Source organism: Macrotis lagotis, chromosome 6 (genome assembly GCF_037893015.1).
Source record: "Macrotis lagotis isolate mMagLag1 chromosome 6, bilby.v1.9.chrom.fasta, whole genome shotgun sequence".
Classification (NCBI taxonomy): Eukaryota; Metazoa; Chordata; class Mammalia; order Peramelemorphia; family Peramelidae; genus Macrotis; species Macrotis lagotis.
Genome location: NC_133663.1, coordinates 90,280,668 through 90,298,035, shown reverse-complemented (window position 1 = coordinate 90,298,035; position 17,368 = coordinate 90,280,668). Strand labels below are relative to the sequence as shown.

The 17,368-nt window shown below is 37.8% G+C and overlaps 2 protein-coding genes across 9 annotated transcripts in view; both read right to left on the bottom strand.

The window, feature by feature from the left end:
- The window catches only part of ZC3H13 (zinc finger CCCH-type containing 13), a 68,280-nt gene extending 61,054 nt beyond the window's left edge, over positions 1–7,226 (bottom strand). For 5 of the 7 annotated variants that reach the window (XM_074191684.1, XM_074191687.1, XM_074191688.1 and 2 more), the window contains exons 1-3: positions 7,181–7,219; positions 1,951–2,076; positions 1,520–1,629 (exon numbers count right to left, since the gene is read on the bottom strand). In XM_074191684.1, the coding sequence (XP_074047785.1) occupies positions 1,520–1,629; positions 1,951–2,067 (227 nt within the window). In that variant the 5' untranslated portion in view covers positions 2,068–2,076; positions 7,181–7,219. Of the gene's footprint in view, positions 1–1,519; positions 1,630–1,950; positions 2,077–6,652; positions 7,147–7,180 lie in introns of those variants that run through there. The other 2 variants (XM_074191685.1, XM_074191686.1) reach the window with 2 other exon arrangements.
- A 1,425-nt stretch (positions 7,227–8,651) lies between these two features.
- Positions 8,652–17,368, bottom strand: part of CPB2 (carboxypeptidase B2) — a 61,884-nt gene continuing 53,167 nt past the window's right edge. For both annotated transcript variants that reach the window (XM_074191681.1, XM_074191683.1), the window contains 2 exons: positions 16,598–16,685; positions 8,652–9,218 (listed from right to left, as the gene is read on the bottom strand). In XM_074191681.1, the coding sequence (XP_074047782.1) occupies positions 9,034–9,218; positions 16,598–16,685 (273 nt within the window). In that variant the 3' untranslated portion in view covers positions 8,652–9,033. The remainder of the gene's footprint in view (positions 9,219–16,597; positions 16,686–17,368) is intronic.

Genomic DNA, 17,368 nt, shown 5'->3' with positions numbered 1-17,368 from the left:
GAAACTAAAGAGAAATGGGTTCATGAATATTTTTACAAGAGCAGAGTTATTTTAAAGTTTTTCTTTACATTCTTTGTAATAAATATTCATTTAAATCATTTTCATCATTACTTGTTAATCAAAGCCACTAATTTATAATGTTTACAAAACTATTACTAAAGCTGTATTGTTTTGTGGGAGGGAGAATGAAGAAGGGGAAAGGAAATCAGGTTAAGTGACTTGCCCAAGATTACACAGTTGGGGTCAGGTTCTCCTGACTCCAGGGCCCAGTACTCTATCCACTGCCAACACCTAGCTACCCCTACTGAAATACTTTTGTTTGAAAAAGTTACAGTTCCCTTTTCCGACAAAAATAAAATGGTCAAAAATATTCACTGCGGCTCTTTTTTGTAGTGGCTAAGAATTGGAAATTGAAGGGATATCCATCAATTGGGGAAAGGCTGAACAAGTTGTGATACATGAATGTTATGGGACACTATTGTTCTATAAGAAACCATAAATAGTCAGACTCTAGAAATTAATTACAGGATCTGATAGCAGAACCAACAGAACACATTGCACACATTAACAACACTGTGAGTTAATCAACCTTGATGGATGTAGCTCCTTCTCAGCAGTTCAGAGCTAGGACAACCCTGGAAGACTTGTTTAGAATAATGTCATCCAATAGAAGAAGGGAAAAAACCTAAAGAATCTGAATGAACACAATGTTCACTTTTTAAAAATTTTCTTATTATTTTTCTTCCTATCCTATGGTTTTCTGTCTTTTCCCTTAGTTCTAATTCCTCATACACAAAATGATTAATATATAAACATGTTAAACAGAAATGTACATCCATGTACAATGTTCACTAGACTGTTTGCCACTGAAGGGAGGGAGGTGGGTAGAAGAAAATATGCATGTGGAGGAATGTTACAAAACTTCCATAACATATAATTGGAAAAATAAAATACCAATAAATAAATAAATGAATGAATGAATGAAATGGTTAAACAACAATCAAATTCTTCAGATTTTTGAACTCCAAGTAACATTGCTTTAAGATATTATTAATAAAAGAAAATTACAAAAATAAGCCATTTGCTGTCAGTTACTTAATTTGGATCCTCATAAGCCCTATTCAAAGATAATGAAATAATACTGAACAAGAAAAATTTATTAAAATCAAATGAAGAACTAAGCTTGAAAAATGTTTTCGGGCAGCTAAGTGGTGAAGTGAATGGAGCACAGGTCCTGGAGTCAGGAGGATCTGAGTTCAAATTTGACCTCAGACATTTACTTAGCTATGTGACCATGTGCAAGTCACTTAACCCCACTGCCTTGCAAAAAATCAAACAAAAAAGTTTTTTAAAAATCCAATATAGACATAGCAATATTCCTTTTTAATTTATAAGTTTACTATTTCCTCTTCCCTACATTTCCCAAAAACTCAATAGATTTTCTAATTTTACATAAGACAAATGTTGACATTTTACAATAAAGAATAAAAATAAATAAAATTTTTAAAGCTAAACTTACCTTCTATAACTGCTACTATAGCCTTTGCCTCGAGGTGAAGGGCCATGTATGAATCTACACGTGTTCCCATAGGGACAATTGCCAGTCTTCAACCAGTTCCGGCACTGTGTCTAAAAAGAAATAGTTATTTTTGGATGAATTCCATGAAATTTTAGTAATAAGATGCCTAAGAGTAAAACAAAGTAAATTTAATCATTCCAGCTACTCATTTAACATTCTAAAAGTAATACAAGTAAAAGGCAGATAAGGAAAAAAGTTGAAAAAGATATTAATTTTAACTTTTTCAAAAGATAATTCATAAACTCTACCAAAACCAATTTTATCAACAGTCCCATATTGAAATGTTAAATTTTAACATTTCTTTACTAAATCAAACCAATAAATAGTATTAGGAATTCCAAAAGGACTTTCATATATTGCTAAAGACTCACCTCGGCTGTATTTCCAGTGCTGGGTCCAAGCCTTTCAAATACACTTGGTCTTCGGGATGTGCTTTCAGATATGGTCTTGGTATTTTCCACTGTGACCTTTCTTCTAATTTTTGACATCTTGTACTACTTTAACCAAAAAAAGAGACGAAAACTGTAAAATACTTTGGTCTTAAGTAACTGAGACCAAACTCACAAAAAGACCTATTACACTATAAAACTGGGTAGGGCTATGGATGAAATCAAGAATGAATATGCAAATTCAGACACAGATAGAAGGTGAGGACATTAAGCATTTTGTTTTCACTTTAAATATACACATCATATAAACAAAACAAGGCGACTGAAATTTTAAAAATCGTCTTCCTCTATCACAAAGGCTCTATAATATTGTCTCACTAACATAAAAAGCAGAAGTTTTAAGAAAAAAATGTCTAAGATCTTACATGTATCAGTATTAAATTTTACCCAACCTTCTACTTGTGATTTGTAATTTGTGCTTAAGTTCTATCCTTTGGGGAGGGGGAAGGTATTCTTTTCAAATAGTAGTAGTAATAATGGTGAAAAGATGTCAAAAGTATTTGCCAAAAATGAGGGCAAAGAGTCAAAATTAATTTTTGTCAAAGTTAAGAGGAATATGAAAGTATTGATTTAATCCTTATAAAGATAATATGAATTAAATTTCAGTTTTAAAAAATATATTCTTTTTGGCTGGTAAGGGGGAAAAAACTTTTGAAGGACTAGAAATGGATTTAATGTTGCTCTAGTAGAGCAAGATCACACTACTCCTTTCTTCATTATATTTACTCATATTCCAGTCCAATGAAAAGAAAATACTAGTATTGCACATTCTTTTATTATTATTCACAGGAATACTGTCTTGTGAAAAAAATGTGTTATACACTTCTTGTTATATGAAATTTTGTTTTTTAACTACCATATCAAGTGCTATTTCAAATCATTTTAAAAATCTAAAAATATTCACAATTGTATCCTGTTTATTCCTGAATTTTTTAAACTTAAGAGCACTATTTCCACATTTTCTTTTACTTGAGAGAGGAATTCTATGATCAGAAAGAAAAATTTTAAATTAAACTATCTTTTTAAAAATTTCTGAAGGTTTTTAGTTTATTAGTGTTTCTTCTACAATGTGGTTGTAACTAGAATATTGATTATTAGGAAAGATTACATAGACTTTTGTTGCCAAAAAAGAATTTACCCTCCAGAAATTATGATTGCCTGCATAATTATTAATCAGACTAATTTCATTTAGAATACATTAAGTATTTTGAACTGTAGGATTACATATCACAAAAGTTTAAGTATTATGTTCAGTTTTTTGAACATTTTTAATTTCAAGTATTTTTTTAAAAATCATTTAGCTTTATAAAAATTTTATCATGAGTATGTTTTAACATTAAAGTAAAATTTCTAATTTTGAGGGTGTTTTTCTTGTGTTTTTAAATTTAAGTTCTTATACATTCAAGGAACATTAAGATCTCCAAATAGTTTTGAATCTGAGCACTGTCTCACTAACATAAAAAAAGCAAAACTCAAGGGGCAGCTAGGTGGCGTAGTGGATAAAGCACCGGCCCTGGAGTCAGGAGTACCTGGGTTCAAATCCGACACAAATCAGACACTTAATAATTACCTAGCTGTGTGGCCTTGGGCAAGCCACTTAACCCCATTTGCCCTGCAAAAAATAAATAAATAAATAATTGAACCTTTAAAAAAGGCAAGACTAAAAAAAAATTGTCAAAAAGATGTTGTCTAAGATTTTACATGTATCACTGTTAAATTTTTACAACATTCTAGCTTATCAATATTTTTTGAAATTCTGGCTGTTATTTCTCCAAATGGATCCCCCTTCACAACTTTTACTCCAAAGATTTCATCTTTATCGGTCTCCATGGCCTAACCATCCTTGGGGAATTTTTGCTCCTGTCCACCCACAAATTCCCCATATGCTCAAATTATCTTGATAGCCTAAGCATGCTCAATGGAATTGCTGGTTACCTTTCATTCTTATCATTTTTGATCAAATATTCTCCCTCAATGGCATATTTTACATCAACATCATGTTTATTTGTGTAATGTGCAAAACCATGAGCTTATCCTTAATCTTTATATTCTCCTCGGACTAATCCTTAACAGTACTTCCAAAAGTGCAGTACTCCATAACTTATAGACCTAATGCCCACTTTAAAATCTTCTGGGCGCAGCTAGGTGGCAAAGTGGATAGAGCACTGGCCTTGGAGTCAGGAGTACCTGAGTTCAAATTCGGCCTCAGACACTTAATAATTACCTAGCTGTGTGGCCTTGGGCAAGCCACTTAACCCCGTTGCCTTGAAAAATCTAAAAAAAAAAAAAAAAAAAAATCTTCTGAAGATGCCAGAAAATGCTCTGCCTCATTTCTTTTTCCACTCTTACAAACTGCTTTCCAAAGGTTTCTTTCCTTCCCTGGCCCTTAGCTAAAAGAAAACTGTTTCTCAGTTTTCTTCCTCTAATAGATTTACTATTACAAAGTGTCCTTTTTTTCCCCCTTTATATATCAAATGCAAAGATATATAAGGTAATAATAACAATGGATCTTTAGATACACAGAGTACACCAAACTAAGCCTCTGAAAAACAAATGTGAAACACCAAAATTCAGTAACTCTACTGAGCAAAAAATAGGATAATGATCAAGAGAACAGAAGGAAATCCCAGACAGCAAATAAAGCATCTGGCTTTCTCAAGTTTTTCTAAGGGTTCTTTATTTATTTTTTTTGAAAGGCAATGGGGTTAAGTGATTAGCCCAAGGTCACAAACTTAAGTAAGGATTAAGTGTCTGAGGTCATATTTGAACTCAGCTCCTCCTGGGGACCCCAAGGCCAGTGCTTTATCCACTGTATCACCAAGTTGCCCCAACTCTTCTCTATTCTAGTGCCAGTCCTCAGTTACTTATTTCTAATTTATCCTAATTGTAGCTTACTTTGCATATATTTATATACTGACTCTCCCATTAGATTAGAAATTTCTTGAGGGTAGGCATAGTTTTGTTTTTTGCCTCTTTCAGCATCCCCAGACCTTAGCACAGTACCTTAGCATATAGTGGGTGATTAAAGAATGTCTATTGATTGATTGGATTCCTGGCCTCATCATAGGGTGATGGAATAGGAAGTGAGAATTTCTGGGACTACCCACTGAGCATCTATTCCCAAATGGCTTTGTCAAAGGCATTTTATAACCACAAAAATTAACCTAACATTTAGTATTGTGCATATACAAGACAGGGGTCTAGGGGCAACTAGGTAGTGCAATGGATAGATCACTGGTCCCAGAGTCTGGAGGACCTGAGTTCAAATCTAATCTCAAGACACTAAATAGGTGTGTGACCAACTGCAAATCACTTAACCCCATTGTCTTGCAAAAATTAAAAAAAAAAATAGGGGCATCTAGAAGATAAAAAGTAGAATATTTTCCTACCAACCATTTTCACATACTCAAAAAAATAATTCTTCAGAATTAACTTCTTTTGCCTATCAACCCAGTCATTCTGAGTTTTATAACTAAATTCCAATAAATTTAAACTGTGTCCCTCTAGTCACTAGTCTTTGGTATACACTTCAGATCTCCTAATCTTTGTTTTCTACATATTCATTACTTCCTTATTCCATTTCTGATTGTTATTCAGCTTTTGCTTACTGGGCAGCAACATTGCTCCTTCCCTATCAATTTTTAACTGTTATCTCCAACTGAGAGTTTAAATAAAACAACTCCCAAACTTTTGAAAAATTCTAACTCATAAAGTTCCATTTTCATAAAGAAAAATGGAAAAATATAGAGTTAAGTAGAATTCTCCTGTATCCTCCAGACTAAAGGAAAATATATTTGAGCCAATGAAATAGACATCTGAAACTCATTCCAAAACTGAACCCAGTGTTGCCCCTAAACTTCCCTATTAATGTCAAGGGCTCTACAATCTAAAAATCTCTTACCTAACAAGCTCACTAATTAGAGCAGCTGGGTGATGCAGTGGATAGAGCACCTGCCCTGGAATCAGAAGTACCTGGGTTCAAATCTGGCCTCAGACACTTAACTGCCCAGTTGCATGACCTTGGGCAGGCCACTTAACTCCATTTGCCTTGCAAAAACCTAAAAAAAAGAAGTGGTCTAGGAGTACATCTTCAAGAGCAGTTAGGGGGCACAGTGGATAGAGAGCACTGGCCCTAGAGTCGGGAGGACCTGAGTTCAAATTTGAACTCAGCTACCTCTTCATTACCTAGCCGCGTGACCTTGGGCAAGTCATTTAACCCCATTGCCTTGCAAACGCGAAAACAAACAAAAAACAGTACATCTTCAGGGAAAAAAAAACCACAAGGACTAAAAAAGTGATTTTTCAACGGCTTGCCCACCTGATTTACCTATTGGCTTCCTTAAAAATCTCAGCTAAGTTTTATCTTTTGCAAAAAGTCTTTTCCAGTCCTGAATCTTAGTGCCTTCCCTGAGATTTTCTCCAATTTATCCTGTACATATTTTATTTGTACATAGCTGCTCCCCTTAAGCTTGAGTTCTTGCAAAGCAGGAATTATTTTTTTTTTGCCTTGTTTTTGGTAGATAATTAAGCACTACTTCGAATGGCCAAAATAAAGCAGCTAGCTCTATGATGGGGAAGCTCCCAGCGTGAAAAGGAACCTTTTTTTTTTATTCTCAGCACTTACACTGTCCAGCATGTAGTGACGCTGGCCGTTCATTCTCTAGGAAGACTGTCCATCGGGGGTGCTGTCATGACAAGCACGTGAGTTGAAGTTTTTGGATTTTTTTTTTTGCAAGGCAATGGGTTATAAGCGGCTTGCCCGAGGCCACACAGCTAGGCCGGATTTGAACTCGGGTTTGCGTGAGGGGTCAGCAGCCCGGCTTCCCCCTGGAGGTGGCCCTGGCGGATCGGCCGAGTGACTCGTCCAAGGTCACACACCGCTAGGCAGTGGGAAGTCGCGGCTCAACTCAGATCGTCCTAAGGCTGATGTAGGAGAGGGAACACAATGCACCGCGCGCCGCTTTGGGTCACATTTTTGCCTATTGCTTACAAATTTACATACGAAATCTCCCTACTGCTCCGTGGGGGTTCAACGCTTTACAATTGTTATCTGCGTCTTGCAGAGGGGGAAACCGAGGCCAGCCGGAGGAGGCGGCCGGTGCAAAGCCCGGGTTTGGGGGAGGGCCCGGCCGCGCAGACACGGACAGCTTACCTCCGTCCCCAGCTCCCTCCGAGGGCGCTCCCCGCCCCCTCCTCCTCCTCCGCCGCCGCCACCGCCGCCGCCACCGCCGCCGCCACCGCCGCCGCCGCCACCTCCGCCGCCGCCCCGAGGAGCGGGGGAGGCGACTCCCTGCCCGCGGCCCGAGCCCCGGGAGGAGGAGGAGCAGCGTGCGCGGCTCCCGGGAACGGACCCTCGGCTCGCGGGGGCCCCCGGGGGCTGCTGGGAAACGGAGCCCGCCCGCCGCTTCGCCAGGGTCGGGCGAGGAGGGGAAAAGCTGGGAGAAGAGACGGGCCGCGGGCGGGGAGGCCGGGAGCGGGCGCGGGGGGCGCGGGAGGAGGAGGCGGAGGTCGGGCGGGGGGCCGAGGGCTCGAGGAAGGGCGGGAAGGAAGCCTCCGGGAAGGGACGACCGCGCCGCGCACCGGGCCCCGCGTCGCTCCGCCGCCGGAAGCCGAGAGATCGCCGGACCGGGCAGAGGCAGCTTCCGGCGGGCCGCGTAGTCGTCGGTGCGCAGGCTCCGACGCGCCACGGCCACGCCCCCTCCCGGACAGCCTTTGACCCGGATGGCTTTGGGCGCTTCCGGGGGCTCCGGGTCCTCTCTACCGCTTTCTTTTTTTTTTAATCAGAGTTTCTAATAGGGACGCTTCCGAAGGACATGAAGGGCTACATTAAGTCTTAGGGTTTGTCTCACTTAACATATTTATTGAAGAATATTTGGTGAAGCTTCTAATTATGTCTACCATTTATACCAACTTTGGGAATTGAATAACTCAGTTCATTCATTGCAAGGGAGGCAAGGTGGCGCGGTGCACAGAGCACCAGCCCTGGGGTCCGGAGTAGCTGAGTGCAAATGCGACCTCAGACGCTCAGCAATGACCTAGCTGTGTGGCCTTGGGCCTTGCAAAAGCCTAAAAAAATTTTTTTTTAAAAAAGAGGGAAAAGGCAATATTTTCCAAACTAGTTTGGGCTCCACAACTTTTCTGTATAATATTGTTTCCTGCTCGTTGCAAGTGGAGGGTAGCAAATGTCTGGAAAGACCGAGGCCTGAAAAAAAAAACTGATATCTTATTGTCTGATCTTGCTATCTCTTATACTTTATGTTTCTTCCCTAAGGATATGATTTCTCTCTCATCACATTCAATTTGGTTCAATGCATACCTTGGAAACAATGTAAAGACTTGCAGATTGCCTTCTGTAGGGGGAAGCAAGATCAGGGGGGGAAAAAATCTATAATTCAAGGTCTAAAAAAAAGACTAAATCCTGCTGCCCTCAGGAAGCAGGATTAAGGACAGCATCCTGCAGTTATAAGATGGCTAGGTAGGGAAGACCTCCATCTGGCCTCTCCTAGCTGTCTGACCTTGGCTAAGTCACTTCAATGACTTCAGTCGGAAAAGTTACTACAATAGAGATCCATCACACAGATGAAAGAGTAGATCTAGGTTATCCACAAATCACAAACCAACAAAATCTAAGACATAAGAAATTAACATATTGCTTCCTTTTATTTGAAGTACAAGAAGAAATTTGTTGAAAGTTTGGACCAAAAGTTGATAAGACTTTGACCCTTTTCAAATTCCTCCATGGTAGTCATTGAATTTCATATTAACATTTCCATTCAACAAAAGCATAGGGTTGGCTTTTTAAATCACTTATAAAACTTGGGCTGCTCCTACCAACATCTTCATCCCATCTTCATCTCCCACCAAAGAAGTAATATTTATGCCCACTATATCCCTTTGATAAAAACCTGAAAGGGTAGGAAATCCCTTATCTAAGACTTGTTTTTAAAATCTGGCAAAATAATTGGGAAATGCTATCATGAAATCAGTTATTTGAAATGGGGTATATTAAGTTTTGAGGATGACATGAGAAGCTATTGTATAGACAGCTGCAAAAGTTTCTGTCACTGTTGGTTTGATTAAATTTTCTGGAAGCAAGAATCCATGTTTGCCTTTATCTCGAAGCTCAATAGTAAAAGAATATTTGATTCCCAAATCATAAGCCCAGTCATCTGAACCTCCAGGAGCTAAATCTGGAAAAATATGAATAAGTTAATTACTTTGTGAAATATAGATGCCCCAGAATAACTAATTTACATAATGACTACCTTATGATCTCAAATTATGCTCCCCACCAAAAAAAAAAAAAAAACTAATAGAATCAAGGGATTCTTCATTCCTGGAATGCACTCTTCCCTCTTCACCTTCTTTCTGAATCTTTCAAAATTCACCTCAAGTGTTACCTGGCCACTCCTTGATTCATTCCACTCCCAATTTTATGAGCTTGTTTCCTCCTCAAACTATCTTGAATTATACTTACCTGTGAGGAAGAGGCACTTAGTAAAGATTTATTTTACTAAATTCTAAAGTGTACATGGAAATGCAGGGTTGCAAAGTGGATTAAAGTCTGGAATTAGAGACAAGAAAACACTTTACTAGCTATATAACCTCAAGCAAGTAACTCAACCTTTTTTTACTTCAATTGTGACGTTCAAATAAAAAATGAATTTTGTCTTTTTAACCCTAGGGCCTGGTATAAAATAGGTACTTAATAAATATTGGATTGAATTCAGAATAGTTACCTACTTTCAAGTTTTTAAACTTAGGATGGATAGAAAATAGCATCAGTCAAATCCCATGACAAAATAGTTATGAGAAAAACACTGGACTGGTAGTCAAAAGACCTGGATTCATCTCTTAGCCCTGAGCAAGTAACAGATTTCAGTTTCCTCATCTTAATATAGAGACAATTTATTCAGAAATTTGTTCATAATTTGTTCAACATGCTTTGTCAACCTTAAATTCTTCAAAGGATTTTCATGCTGTGAGCATATAAATATAACCCCATCTCTATGTGTTAACTTCTTGTCTGATTCCGTGAACTCATTTGATGGTTTCTTGGCAAAGATACTAGAGTTAGTTTGCCTTTTCCTCCTCCATCTCATTCCACAGATGAGGAAACAGACCATTGGAAATTAAATGACTTGTCCGGGCTCACACAGCTAGTAAATGTTTGAGGCATCTCTTTGACAGTTGAATAGAGAATGAGATAAGGAGAGCCAGTAGAAGACCATTGCAATAGGCAAGGCATGAGATGACAAGGGCCTACACCAAGAAGACAGCTTTCTGAATGAAGAGAAGATGTATACTAGAGATGTGAAGGTACAGCAGATAACTTGACAACAGATTCCCTTGCTTGCACTCTCCATACCAGTAAAACTGAAAAGGGCAGATTGAAGTCACATATATAACAACAAATAAGTCTGACATCTTGTTCCTCCTTCCTGAACCATATTTTTCCCCAGCAGCCCCATGCCTACCTTTAGAAGTTGTATCAAAGAATATATTGATTTAATTTAGAGAGTCTCATGTTCTTCCCAAAATTCTACTATCTCTTCATAAAAGATATTGATATAAAAGTTGCAATTATTTTCATATTGAAACTGGTTTTGCAAATACTTATCATGATCAGTGCTGTGAAAGATGACCATATGTCCCAAGAAATAGTGTTTCATGTTACTTTTGGACAAGTGATTAAAAAACTCATTTTTTTCCTCTCCAAAGAAAATCTATAAAATATCTGCCTGTTTAGCTGCATCTTCCTTTTGTCTTCTAGTTGATTATATCCAGAATGTTAAGAATAATATCACTCATTTCTTCCTGTGTCCACCTGCTCTTTGATTCTTGGTACTCTTGGTCTCCTTTTCCAGTCTAAAGAAAGACATGGCCAATCAAAAGTGAGAGCCATTGTGAAGTTGTCTTTGTTTCATAGGTTCCCATGGATGAAGAATTGATTTCCAAATGGCCTTTCTTCTAGAGCATATTATTTTAGATTATATTTTCTTGATGTGATAAAAGAAAACTGGGATTAGATGTGGACACTGATTCAGTGATCTTCCCAGAACTCTTATTAATTGATTCTTGAGTAAGTGAAATAACATAAAAAGTGATTTACTGAGCTCAGATTACTGTATAAATGTCAGCTGTTGTTAAAGTAGTTAAATGAATGAATTTAATTGGGAAAAGATATTGGTTTGGAGGAGTTAGATAATGAACTCAGTTTTCAACATGTACGGCTTTATTTGTTATTGGTACATCAAGAGGAGACATATTTAGGGACCCTAATAGTTAAAGGCTGGAAAGAAGATGGGGAGGCAATAAAAAAAAACAGAGAAGGCTGAAAGAGATTGTTATTTTTTGTTATGGTAGCTAAGACCTGCCCACTGATTGGAAATTCTTTATACCATACACTTTCATACCAGCTGCCTGATCCCACCAAGGAACTCTCTTACCCATCCCCCTTCTAGCTCCAATTTATGTTTTGTCTTGCCCTATTCAAAGGAATGATCCTCAAGATCTGTCTTGTTTGCTTTCTATTTGCATTCCCAACATTTAACATAGTAAATTCTTATTAAATGATTTAACTAGCTACATCTAATCCCCTTTTAACCATCTTTAACCTCTCCAGTGAAACTGCTTTTTCCAGTGGACTCTTAAGTTCTCATCTTTAGAGAGATGAGGGATGAGGATCCTTCAACTACAATTGACATTACTAATGGCATTTAATACTAGTGGTGTGCCCATAGCAGACATTCAAAAACCACTTGATGTAAATAGTTATGAATAGTAAATAGTTGACTAAAACCCATCTTGAAATTCTCTTCTCCTTTGGTTCTCCATTTTGTCGTTGTGAATCTCCTCCAGCCCTCTCTGTAACCTTTACTGCTTCCTCGTCTTCCAACATCCCAGTAACAATTAAAACTGAGCTCATCATCTAGCTCTTCCAAACCAATATGCTTAGGGCAGCTAGGTGGCCCAGTAAATAGAGCACCGGCCTTGGAGTCAGGAGTAACTGGGTTCAAATCTGACCTCAGACACTTAATAATTATCTAGCCGTGTGGCCTTGGGCAAGCCACTTAACCCCATTACCTTGAAAACTCTTTTTTTTTCAGTTTTTAACATTTATTCTCATTTTATACAAATAATGTTTTTTTTACATTAATAAAATATTCTTGTTTAAGAGTAAATGAAATACCCCCTCCCCCTCATAAATATAGACTTGCTTGAGTGATAAAGTAAAGGGAAGAGAAAAAAATTAAAATTAAAAAAAATAATAGTAATAATTGTAGGTATGCCCAGGTGGCACAATGGATGGAGCACCAGCCCTGTAGACCCAGCCATGTGACATGCAGGCCACCCGAACCCCACTGCCCTGCAAAAACCAAAAAAAGAAAAAAAAGACCCAAAATAAAATAAAATAGTAATAACAGTAGGGGTGACTGGGTGGCAGACAGAGCATTGGCCCTTGAGCCAGGAGCACCCGGGTCCAAATCTGGCCTCAGACACCCAAAGATCACCCTGCTATGTGGCCCCAGGCAGGCCACCCAGCCCCATTTACCCTGCACCCCCCTCCAAATAGTAATACTAAAAAGTGTGTTTCAGTCTTTGTTCCAACACCAACAATTCTGTCATGGGTGGATCTCATTCTTTATGGTAAGTCCATCACAAAAGTTACTTCCATATTTTTCCACCATTGCCATTGCTGATCGCAACTCCCTCCTTTCTTATTTCTCCACTACCATGCACTATATTTTCTCTCTCCTTTCACTCTGACTCTGCTGTAGGGTAGCTGAGTGGCGCAGCAGACAGATCCCTGGTCCTGGGGCCAAGAAGCCCTGAGCCCCCATACCACCCCTTAGGCCCAGCATCCACCTGGCCCTATGGTCCTGGACAGGCCATCCAATCCCAGCCCCTTGCAAGAAGTAAAAAAGAAAATGTGTTATATCTGACCACTCTCCCCCCATGGTCCATCCTCTCCTCCTTCATTCACATCCCCACCCCTTCCCCCCTGTCCCCCTTCTCTCCTTCTTACTCCAGATGTCTATACCCCATTGAGTATATATGCTGTTTCCTCTCCTAGCCACCTCTGATGAGAGCAAAGATTCCCTCATTCCCACTTGCCTTCCCCCTTTCCATATCATTGCAATAACTCATTATAATAAAGAAAAATCTTATTATATGAAATATCTTGGCCTATTCCCCCTCTCCTTTTTCTTTCTCCCATTACATTTCCCTTTTTTTTCTATTGACTTCATTTTTACACCATATTTTATCTTCAAATTCAGCTTTCTCCTATGCTTCAACTATAAAAGCTCCTTCTACCTGCTCTATTAACTGAGAAGATTCATATGAGTATTATCAGTGTCATTTTTCTATGCAGGAATACATGCAGTTCATCATCATTAAGTCCCTCATATTTTCCCCCCTCTCCTCCACTCTCTATGCTTCACCTGAGTCCTGTATCTGAAGACCAAACCTTCTGTTCAGCTCTGGCCATTCCAAAAGGAACATTTGAAATTCCCCTGGTTCACTGAAAGTCCATCTTTTTCCCTAGAAGAGGACATTCAGTTTTGCTGGGCAGTCAATTCTCGCTTGCATTCTAAGCTCTTTTGCCTTCCGGTATATTATATTCCAAGCCCTATGAGCTTCCAATGTAGTTGCTGCTAAGTCCTGTGTGATCCTGACTGCAGCTCCACGATATTTGAACTGTGTCCTTCTGGCTGCTTGTAATATTTTCTCTTTGACTTGGGAGTTCTGGAACTTGGCTATAATATTCCTAGGGGTTGGTTTTTTGGGATCTCTTTCTCGGGGGGATCGGTGGATTCTCTCCATTTCCATTTTGCCCTCTGCTTCTAGAATATCAGGGCAATTTTCCTGTAGTAATTCTTTGAAAATGATGTCAAGGCTCTTTTCCTGATCATGACTTTCAGGTATTCCAATAATTTTAAAATTATCTTTCCTAAGTCTGTTTTCCATATCAGTTGTTTTTTCAATGAGATTTTTCACATTTTCTTCTAATTTTTCATTTTTTTTGGTTTTGAAGTATTGATTTCTGATTTCTGGTAAATTCATCAGTCTTCCTGAATTCTATTCTTTGTCTGAAGGATTTGTTCTCCTCAGAGAATTTTCTTATCTCTTTTTCCATCTGGCCAATTTTGCTTTTTAAAGCATTCTTCTCCTCAATAACTTTTTGAACTGTTTTATCCATTTGACCTAAGCTGGTTTTTAGCATGCTATTTTCTTCAGCATTTTTGGATTTCCTTGACTAGGCTGCTGACTTCATTTTCATGTTTTTCCTGCGTCTCTCTCCTTTCTTTACCCAGTTTTTCTTCCAACTCCCTCATTTGATTTTCAAAGTCTTTTTTGAGCTCTGTCATAGCCTGAGCCCAATTTCTGTTTTTCTTGGAGTCTTTAGATGCAGGAATTTGTGCTTCCTCATCTTCAGACTGAGTATTTTGATCCTTCTTGGGCTCATTTGCAAAATATTTCTCAATGGTGTTCTTCTTATTTCTCTGCTTGCTCATTTTCCCATCCTGAGCCTGGTTTTGAGGTGCTTCCTGAGCTTTTGGGACACTCCCACAAGGGTCTCAGTGTGTGAGGCTCTGTCCTCCCTTCTGGTCTGTGAATGACCATAAGCGCCCCCCTCTGCCACAGAGCTGAGGTGGCGGGGCCCTGCTGTTCTATGGGGGGCCTAGACTGCGATCAGGGTCTGAATGTGGTCAGAGCCCCAGAGTCTTGTTCCAGGGACAGAGGACAGAGCTCTGCAGTCTCCGAAAAATATTAAAAAAAAACAAACAAAAAAAAAAAACCCCAATATGCTTTCCCAATTAAATTCACCAAATTTTCACTGAGCAACTTCTGTGAGCAGAGCGCTATGTGAGGTGTGTGTGCTTCCTTCCCCTTATCCTCAATCTTTTCATTCCAATGCCAAGTCTTATAGTCTTTTCCCTCCTAATGTTGTTGTTTGAATATGTTTCTTCTACTTTCATAGTGACCACCAAAATCTAGGCTATCATTTTATGCCTACATTGTAACAATAATCTTTCACAATTAGTTTTTCTGTCCTCGGTTTTCCAATATATTTTGAAAAATTCCCAAAATAATCCTACTCAACTTTTAAAAAACTCATTACGCTATTCAAAAGCCAAAGGTACTACAAGTTTTAGCCTATATGAAATGTTAACTCCTCAGTTTAGCATTCAATATCCTGTACCTTTCCAAGTTCACTTCTCCATTTTTCCTACTTCAATGTCTCTAATCAAGTCAGATTTAGCTCATGCTTATCCCTTGAGTGTGATCTGCTCTTGCTCAAATATTCTTCCCTATATAGAATGTTAGCTTCCCTCATTTATACCAATATATATCCATTAGTTCCATCAAGTTTCAACTCAAAATTCACGTCTTTTAGATAGGTACTATTACTCTGATATTACTCTTATTCCCCTCCCCATTCACCCAACACATATGTATATTTTATAGCTTTTATTTTACACTTAATGTATTGTTTTACAATTGTCCTTGAATCATATCATCTTTGCCATATATGTTTGTTTTGTCATCCCCCTCTCTCTTTGAGAGTCACACTATGTCTTCTAGATCTTTTGTGCTTTCTGTCCAATCTTTCTCTGAAGAGAGATAATCCAGGGAAGTGTCTATGGTTGCAAGGAATGCTTATATCACACCCAGTCTTAGGTCCACCAATGCTGTGTTTTGGGTTCCCCAAATCTGAATGTTTATGCTTACATCTCAATAATTTGAATATTTATACTTATTGATGTACATCTCAGTGGATTTTGTCTGGAAACTTCCTCCTCTGCAACCTTGCTTAACTGCTTGCACTGGATCTCTCATCTGAACACTATTTAATATAAACCTTGTAGAGACTGGGCAGGGAGCTGCCTCTTCTTTCAGATTTCTCCTCTGTCAAATGACCAAATAAATTTCTTTCTAGAACTATTTCAGATGTTAGGGTTCTTTGTCATGACTGACAGTGATTATGGAATGTTAGCAGTAATGCTCCTCTGTGGTAAGGCAAAGAGTAAATGTCACTTAAACTTGGACTTCTAAGTCAGTTTGGGGTTAGACTGGGGAGGCTTTGAACTCTGCAATACAAGTATTTTATGTGTGTGTGTGTGTGTGTGTGTGTGTGTGTGTGTGTGTGTGTGTTACTAATATGGCACAGGTGAAGTTTCTGTTTCTAAAATAACTATTACAGAGAAGAATGTGATATACAAATGTGTATATATCTACATATATGTATATATAATTATAATCTATAATATGTATATAATATATTACTTGTGTGGGGAGAAAGAATACTAAATAGAACAAGTGAAGTTTCTATTTCTAAAATGACTTCAGAGAGGAATGCAACAGATATATTTATACATATATATTATATGCAGTATATATGGAAAGTGATAGTTGAAGGGAGAGAAATAGTTATTCTATAGAGCTTATAGAAGATTATATGGAGAAAAATTATGTAATTACGTTATATGTTATAACAAGATAATATATACAATTACATAATAATTGATTGTTTTCAAAGAACTTAAGAAATAATACTTACAGATTGTTGGTGCACCAGGGCCATGTGTGTAATAAGAATTTTCACAAACTTTCAGAATAGCTTGTGCTGCTTGTCTTGCCACTAGAGACTGAAATAGTAAGATATGGGATTTTTGTTAGAGCACAACTATAACAAGCAGAATGGTATATGTGTTAGCAGATGATAACACTACCTTTCATTTGTAGATTTACCTCAATTTTAATAAAGGGAATATTTGAACATAGAGATTTACAACAATACATCCCAACCCATGTCAATATAATATAACATAACATAACATAACATAACATAACATAATATAATATAATATAATATAATATAATATAATATAATATAATATAATATAATATAATATAATATAATATAATATAACATAATATATAAAAGAGCCTTGTACTATGAAAGGCTTATTTGTTTCACATACATATTTATAGTGTAATAGCTTTAGGTAACAATTCCTCTAGGCATGTTGAAAATATACTTGTTTTTAAAAGTTTGATTTATACATAGTGTCTTATTTTTTATGTGAAGCTAAATATATCTATATTTAATCTATAAGCCAGTTTAAAATAATGCTACTTGTGTGATATAGTTTAATGATAGCTACTATTTCTCTAGCTCTTTAGAGTTCACTATTATCTCTTTAGTTCCTCACAATTCTGCAAGCTAGAAGTAATGCAATTATTTGTAGATCCTTTCATACTAAGGAAGTGAAACTGAGACTGACCTGCCTAAGTTCACACATCTATAGCAATAGACAATAATAGTAAG